Below are 8,390 nucleotides of genomic sequence, written 5' to 3'. Positions count from 1 at the left end.
ATGGGCTTTTTCAGCCAACTTTCACATTGATACTGAAGCCCTTCTTAAATATTAATTTGTAGCTGTGTTCAGCTGGATTTTGTATGGTTTAGTAGGAAAAGGACAAGTTGTTTTTCTTCCACTGACTGGAGTACAGTGGTAATACAATCTTTGTACACTACAAGGTTAAAGTTACATGTTCTGTAGGGTTTTAATCCTAAATTGTTTGAGTGATTGCCCTTTAAAGAAAAAAATACCTGTTATTGAGCTTATGGAGTTACTTATGTAAGGGCCATAAAACTAGCTTTGAAGGAGGTTTTTTTTTTCCAAGTACAGTGGATTAAAACCTGATTTCTTTTCTTAGGGGCAAGATTCTTGCCAAGAGAATTAATGTGCGTATTGAGCATATTAAACATTCCAAGAGCAGAGACAGCTTTCTGCAGCGTGTGAAGGAGAATGAAAAGAAGAAAAAAGAAGCAAAAGAAAAAGGCATTTGGGTTCAACTGAAACGTCAGGTAATATTTTTATTGTAGTTGACGCATTGTTGATTCAGTTAACAAAAAAAAAAAATCCAGCTAGAACCAAGCCAGTTGGGTAAAATGTTTTCTTCCAAAACAACGGTGTCTTATGAGCTCGTTCTGCCTTTAAGAAAACAAAACAAAAAACCCATCTCACATTAATGAAGCTGCTCACAGTATTCTGAAAAATCCAGGTCTCTGCTGGATTTTGTTGGAGATGTTTGTTGCTACCACCCTCACTTGGGTTTGCAGTCCTTTGCAGGAGGTTACTTTTATTGTTCTTTAAGAGTAGAGTGGCAGCATGCAGCGTGTCTGCCTCTGAGCTGCCTGGTATGTTTGGTGCCTGAACAGAACTGAGCTGTTCCTGGGTGGGAATTGTATCCTTGGCCATGAACAAAGAGACGGATGCTTCCTGTTCTGTTGCTGATCTCCAGTGGCAGCTCTGGCTGACTTCTGGTTTAGTTGAATTTAGCTGCAACGGTTTCTGTTGCGACCCTCAAAGAAAAGAAGGAATGACTAGGCTCTAGAGAGGAGACAATGGGTGTTGCTTCCAGAACCCTAGAGTACATCACTTCATGATAATTTGGATTAGTAAATTGCTGAGGGTAAAGTGTAGGTTTTTTCATTCAGCAGGGAAAATCAAGTACACTTGATAGCAGATAGTTTTCTTACTGCTACTCTTTGAATCAAATTTTAAAGAGACTAAGAATGGTAAAAGTGCTGTAATGTTTATATAATAATGTGTTAAATGGTTGTCAACATGAATTTTGTGTAAGGTTTCTTTCAAGTTTTAGTGCCATGAGTTTTCTTTTTTCTTTTTCTGTTTACAGCCTGCTCCACCAAGAGAAGCACACTTCGTGAGAACTAATGGCAAGGATCCAGAGTTGCTGGAGCCAATTCCCTATGAATTCATGGCATAATGCACGTTTTAAAAAAATAAACTGAAGATCTGGTTTTGGACAAGTGTATGTGGTTGTGACAGGTTCCTTTAGGTTGTTTTGGAACCGATGCTTTAGAAATTTTTTTTTTTATTGAAGTTTGTTTATTTAACTTGCCTTACATGGTGCTTGGTCATTTAAATCGTCAGCAGCTTTTGTTGATCAGTGTAGTCATTTATATAGACCATAAATCCTGGGGACACTGAAATTTGCTAATGCTTAGTGATGATCATCCTTCTTTGATTACCTAACGAAGTAATGAGAGGACATAGAATATTTCACGAACAAACTAAGAGCGTAAACCAAGAATTATACAGTGTCACTTGAAGGTTTAATTTTTATGTGGGAAAAAGGATGACAGGCTTCAGGTTTCATTGCTGAAAGCTTTTGTCTAAGAGGCCTCAGATTAATAACAAAGAAACATTGTGGAAAGTTTTTGAAAGCAACCTCTTGAGAAATGGCTGTGTGCAGATTTTGGTGTTTCACCACTGTAACCTGTAAAGGAAGGATTTTTAGAACATCCTCAAGTCAATAAGTGTTCTTAGGAAATAGTAGCAGTTTAGAAACAAGGCTTTAATTCCAAAACTGCCAGCCTTTTAAATTTGATTTTTATCACTTGAATTGGCTGGTATAGCTGAATGCTTGCATTTTGTTTATTGCATGTCTGTTGAATCTGGACATCTACCTGGAGGTTCTAAGGTGTTCCTCTCATCCCATTGATTCTGTTGATAATTCACAAAACCCCAGTGCTACCTGCCCAGTGTTCCTTGAATGGAAGAACATCTTCAGCCCGCTGCTTACTAACCAGTGCTGGTTTTGTGAGCTTTGTTTGGAACAGTGTGAATCTGGCTAAAGCTGCTGAAGGTAACCTGCTTAGTTAGCTTTGGATGTGCATAAACTCCAGCTTAACTGTATTATAGGTATGGATAAATAATATTTTACCTTTGTAAGTCTGATGTAAGGCATTGCTTAGCTACCTCGAGTAAGTGATGTGAAACTAATGTCTGCGTGTAGAGAGAGTACAATACTAGAGAAGGTAGTGGTCTCAAGTGATTTGTAGGTATTGACTGTAGGTATTGACTGTTGAAAATTACTGAATAGTCAATTGCAGGTGTTGTGGTTTAACCCCAGCTGGCAACTAAATGCCACACAACCGCTTGCTCACATGCCCCTGGTGAGATGGGGGAGAGAATGGGGATGGGAGGGGTGGGAAGTAAAATTTGTGGGTTGAGATAAAGACAGTTAAATAGGACAGAAAAAGAAGGGAAAATAATACCACAATAATGATAAAAGAATATACAAAACAAGCGATGGACAATGTAATTGCTCACCACCCACTGACTGATGCCCAGCCCTACCCTGAGCAGCAATCGCTGCCCCCCGGCCAACTCCCCCCAGTTTATATATGGAGCATGATGTCATATGGTATGGAACAGCCCTGTGGCTGGTTGGGGTCAGCTGTCCTGGCTGTGCCCCCTCCCAGCTTCTTCTGCACCAGGCAGGGCATGGGAAGCTGAAAAGTCCTTGACTTCCGTAAGCACTGCTTAACAACTAAAACTATCAAGGTTATTCTCAAACTAAAGCCAAAACACAGCACTACGCCAGCTACTGGGAAGAAAATTAACTCTATCCCAGCTGAAACCAGGATAGTAGGGCGGCTAGTAAGTTTGGGGGTAAGAAATGGAGAGGTAACGAGGTTTGCTTTTTCCCTTAGTTCTGAAGTGCTAACTTCAGAAACTTCAAACTGTATGGATTGCTTATAATTAAGGAATTAATGCCCATTTGCATTCACTTGAGTTCAGTTGAAGGTGTTCCCATTCTCATGGAGTGTAGTTTTTGGACGTTCAACTCCCCGCCTGGCTTGGCCTGGTATTTAGGGGTGACAGGCTTTAGGTGCTAGAGGTTCAACATTGCAGTGAGCAGGCACTGCATTTGAAGTGTCTCCAAGCTCCCATCTCGGAAGACGGAGCAGGCTGTATAGTTGGAATGACTTTGGAAATGCCTTGAAGAAGACAGAAGAAAGCTTACCCATCAACAGACCTATACATGCTGTTAGTGCTGTGTTTTGGCACCGTATGTGTTGGGCCTGGAGTGCGCCGCCGTCTCCTGAAGCAGGGCTGATGACTTGATCTTCACTTTCACTGTCACAGCTTACGTGCTTAGCTTTTACAATCAAGTGGGGTTTTTCTGGAGCAGTTAGGTGGGTGTGCTAAGCCTTAGGTCTGTATTAGCTTCTTTGGCTTGTGGATCTTCACAGCGATTTAAAATTGGTATTTGACTCGCAAGGAAAGCATCCTTTTCCATTAGGCTTTGTGTCCGAAGGAGTTAAGTGTGTTAAGGAGTTAAGGTGTTCCTGGGTACCATCCTTGGTGATGGTATTTTAAATCTTCTCATGCATGCTCGCCTGAGTTATTTTGGTTCTAAGTCTGTTTTGTACTTAACCTGTCAAGATTAAAGTGGATGAGCTGTAGCATCATGATGAAATGGTTAACTAACTAGAAGTTGTGGGTAATTTTAAACTTTCTAAATTTATTTTCAGCAATTTGGAATAATAAAGCCAGACAGCATGCAGTGGTGTCATTCAAGAGCTGTGCTTCCTGAGGCACTGTGCATTGCAACAGTTTTCAGCTTATTTACTTGCAGTGTTTTTAAGGTCACTATGCCAACAGTAGATGCTCTTAAATGCATTTTTGGAAGCTGTGTGTGGGCTGGGGGGTGAAGGGGGGAATGCTTTCCTTGGTCAGGATTCCCAGAAATGACTGAAAATGAAGTTGGGTTTGTGTAGCCAGACAGTAGCCTTTTTTGGGTTTTGTTTTTTTTAAAATGTTTGAAAACAGGACAAATTAACTAAGATTTAACCTGTCTTGGGTTTGTAGACACTACCTGTTAGTTGCTCTCAGTGCAGCGGTGGTTTTCCTGGTAGTCTCGTGTTTGCAGAAGCACAGCTCAGACGCTTGCAGACCTTGGTATCTGCTGTTGAATTTTGCATCCCCTGTGTTCAGCTGCCCTGTTCTGCGCAGTCCTGACGAAAGAGGGAGACCTGTGAGTTGAGTTGTTGAGGAACTGCCTGACAGGGCATCTGCAGGTGTGAAACTGGTGTCCAAATTGAAATGCATCCTTTGTGATAGAAGAAAGTAGTTGGAGGTATATGCAGAACTTGCAGAAGATTTTGGAGGGAAGGGGGGCGATTGCAGCAGTTCAGCCTCTGCCCCTCTGGGTGGAGGAAGCATGTTCCCTTACGGTGGATTTGCAAGTTCCTCTCCGACTCGCTCTAGAAGGGGTTTTACACCTGTAAACTAGCCAGTTCTCTGCGATCCTGTTCTGTGCCTAGCAAGCAAAACTGCGGCAAGCATGCCAGCTGCAGGCTAGGTGTTTCCCGTCTCTTCAAGCCATGACAGAGTTGAATTTTTTTCATTCCACAATGTTTTGAATTGTGGAGAGCTGTTGTGACATCTGCGCAGTTATAGGTTTCCCATACAATCGGACATGCCTTGAGCTAGCAGAGTTCAGGAATCCCTAGTTTAAAAGCCAGTTTTGCAGAAGTTCAATATTATGTTACCTGTCTTCCAGTCCCCTTCCAGCACAGAGGCGTCGTTATCCCAGAGCTGTATAGGGACAGGCTGGCCCTATACACCATGAGGAGAGTGAAGCACTTACGGATTAGTGCAAGCTGCTACACTTCAGTATGGTGCTCTGCCTCCATTCCACAGAGCCTAATTAGGAGGCGGGAGCTGAGCTGTCTCCTCCTTACCAGGTTTTACTGCCCTGATCGCTGCAGCTGGTTCCCTGAGGACCCCGGGAGGGAGCAGGTGAAGTGTGCATGCCTGAGGGGGGTGAGGGATGTGCAGACACCTCCAGCCCCGTTCCTCAGGGGAGGCAGGTAAGCAGCTGCCATGAGGATGTACAAACAATTCTCGCTTTTGTAGCCCTCCTGTTCTATGTATCAGATAAGCGAAATGGTCTTGGACGTTCACTTGCTTGTCCTTCTCAGTGCAATCCTGGACTTTGTGTGTTCGTGGCCCTCGTGATGAAAAGGATGGCTGGCAATCTGGGACGCGGATGCTGTGCTGAGATGTCCTGACTGGTCCAGAGGGTGCCGAGAGCTGGGCGTACACCTGCCCAAGAACGTGATCCTCCTTGTCCCAGCGCAGGCAGGACAGGTGCCGTGCCCCTTGTCCTTGCAGAGACCGCGAGACGCAATGGGTTCCTGTAGTTCAGGGTATATGGTGAAAAGATGTGGTTAAACTGGACTTGTCATTGTCTGGGTAGCACCTCTTGACTCTGGGGTGTGCGTAGTGTCTCCCACAGTGCAGGGGGGCACCTTACTCCTGCGAGCTTCTTCCATGGGAAGAAGGTACCCACAGTCCCTGCGGTGCTGAGGGCAGTGGTATGGAAGACGCAGATGATGAGTTTTTCGTGCCCGTGCGTCTACCCCAGTGGATGTACTACCAAAGCCTATGTGTAAGAATCAAATTGTAGCTGCTGAGATATACATAGTCATAACCATCCTTGCTCAAGCGTTGGGTGGAGACATCGCTCCCATCAGCAGCACCCATACAGCTCAGGAGCCCAGAAGAATACAAAGCTGTGGTTGAGGTTGCTGATTTTATTTTCCACTATTTGGAGGAAGAGGCTTTGGGTGATGGCCGTGGGCCCTCGGTCATCTTTTTGTCTATGCCCACTCCGAACTGTTTAGCCATTGACCAGCAGGAACTGGGGAGCGTAAGTAATAGCGGCAGTCTTGAACGTGGGCTTGGGCACCTGAAAGTTTCATAGGCAAGTGGTGAAGCCATGCCAGGTCACAGCAAAGGTTCTCGCCAGTGCTGCTCCACATGGAAAAGTCTTGTGCCTGCTGCTCATTCTCTCACATGGTCCCGCCCAATCTTTAGCCCAGAACTTCTAAGCTGGCTCCACAACATCAGCAAAGACTCCCAGGAAAACACTGTGTTTTGCTCCTTAGAGGAGAAGGGAGCTCCAGATGCTCTCAGGATGTCCTCCCTGTTGCAGCCACAGGAGCAAGCCACCTACTCCCTCCCCCAAAAGCACCTGCTGTTGAATGTTACCAGAGCTTGGAATAGGGGAGTGTGTCAGGCAGCACTATGGGGTCACTGCGGCTCTGGGAGGTGTTGATGTGGGAAAGGGCAGACCATAGGGATGGTGGCATGGGATGGGTGAAAGTACAGCCTTGTGCTTCCCAAGTAGGACCTCCAGCCGGGAAAGGAAAGGCTCCTTGGAGTAGCTGTGAGGCCTGTACACCCCAGGGATAGCTTGGCCTGCAGAACAGGGACAGCTAACCTGGGCCCCACATGTGAGGGATCTGAGCACCAACTGCTTCAACCTACTGAACTAACTGCTCCTGTGGCACCAGAGTAGGTGCTGATGGAGAGACAGCCCCTTGCTCCCTGGAAATGAATTCCTTTGCGGGGTTTCTTACCTGGGTTTGTGCAGTCGTCTCTGTGCTTGACCGTCACCGATTGCCCTTTGGGCGCGCTCTCAGCAGTGAGTAAGGCAGCATGACTTCTACAGAAAGGGGGAGCTCCTCAAGTTTTGGGGATGGTGTGTGCTTAATACTTACTGCTTTCACAGCTCAGCGCCTGGGAATCTGCCTGGAATGGATTTGTTTCAGCAGCATTCTTCCAAGGGCACGCTGAATATACTCTGATCACTCTTTTGTAAAGAAAAGTCTAAAAATAGCCTATGTTGGCAGCGTGAGCAAGGCCGAAGACAAGTGGTGGTGTATGACAATGGGAGCAGATGACAATAGCATGAACCTCTGGAAAGCAAAAGCTTTTAGCGATACAAGAGAAACCTTGTTTACGAAAAGGGGTCACTGGCATGATGGGAAGTGAGGTAAAAATTTCAGAGGCAATGAGTTTTTGAGGTTAAAAGTGGCCTTGATGTTACCAGAGGGGTTCTTGGGCACTGAAGTAACACAAATAGTCAACAACATTTTTTCCACCATGCTTTTCTGCAGATGCTACTTTAATTGTTGTTAATTGGCACGGTGTTAACTGCTGTGAAGTACGTATAAACCTTCAGCAAAGAGCAGTGTGGAATCGTTACTGGGTAGAACATTTCTGGGGCATGAGGGGAGAATCCTTAAACAGGGCAGAACATTCTTTTGAGGGAGCTGGCCAGTCGGTCCTCTGGCTGCTGCGGGGTGCAGAGCCTGAGCTAAGCCTCTGTTGCCTGCTCGAGCTCTGTGCCCATGGGAAGCAGGGGGCAGTCGCTTGCCCCCATGGTGCTGAGGATTGGCTTTCCTCTGGAACACCTTGGCTCTGGTAGAGCAGAGTGGTGTGATCCTGGTGCCCTTGTTCTGAATTTTCATGTCACTGGAGGGACTGGGGCTGAGGATGTCCAAAGGAGCGTGTGGTAGGTTGGGTACCTGGACTCTGGCACGGCTGTAGGGATAAAGTAAGGAGGACAAGGGGAATGCAAGGAAAGAGGTGAGTTGTTGCCATTGTGTGCATCTTCTGAGAGCTGTATCGAAGGGGAGGGGGACCAAGAGCAGCAGCAACACAGAGCCCCACTGTTGCCAAGGTTCAGCTCAGCTGCCTGCCTGGGGGTGTCCAGGGCCACCCGGGCTGCCCTTGGGCATCAGCCCCCCAGCCAGGGTCTGGCAGCTCCCAGCACGGCACTGGGTTGTGAGACCACAGACGCATCCCGCCACTTTGGGATACCGACGCGCTGGCATCTTCCACGTTGTTTCCTGCTGGCTTGTGTTACCTCCCCGATAAGAACAAAAATGGGTTATTTATCTTGTAAACACACCCTCGCGAAGCAGCGCGCCACAAGGATTTGCAGAGATGCTGAGGCACCCAGGCAGCTGCTTGCAGGTTTGAGGCTTGGCTAAGGGCGGCCCGTGGCGGAGCGCCTTTCCCCTCTGAAACTTTCTTCGGAAACCCTCGAGGCGCTGCGGGGCCGGGGCCGGGCTTTCAGCGCCGGCTGCGGGGCG

General features: G+C 46.6%; 1 protein-coding gene across 1 annotated transcript in view; it reads left to right on the top strand.

Annotated features, from left to right (window-relative positions):
- The window catches only part of RPL21 (ribosomal protein L21), a 19,002-nt gene extending 17,537 nt beyond the window's left edge, over positions 1-1,465 (top strand). Inside the window, exons 4-5 of the mRNA XM_035902562.1 lie at positions 324-494; positions 1,328-1,465. Coding sequence (XP_035758455.1) covers positions 324-494; positions 1,328-1,417 — 261 coding nt within the window. The 3' untranslated portion in view covers positions 1,418-1,465. The remainder of the gene's footprint in view (positions 1-323; positions 495-1,327) is intronic.
- The last annotated feature ends 6,925 nt before the right edge of the window (positions 1,466-8,390 follow it).

Source organism: Egretta garzetta, unplaced genomic scaffold, assembly GCF_000687185.1.
Source record: "Egretta garzetta isolate BGI_Z169 unplaced genomic scaffold, ASM68718v1 scaffold279, whole genome shotgun sequence".
Taxonomy (NCBI): Eukaryota; Metazoa; Chordata; class Aves; order Pelecaniformes; family Ardeidae; genus Egretta; species Egretta garzetta.
This window is presented reverse-complemented; position numbering and strand designations above follow the sequence as displayed.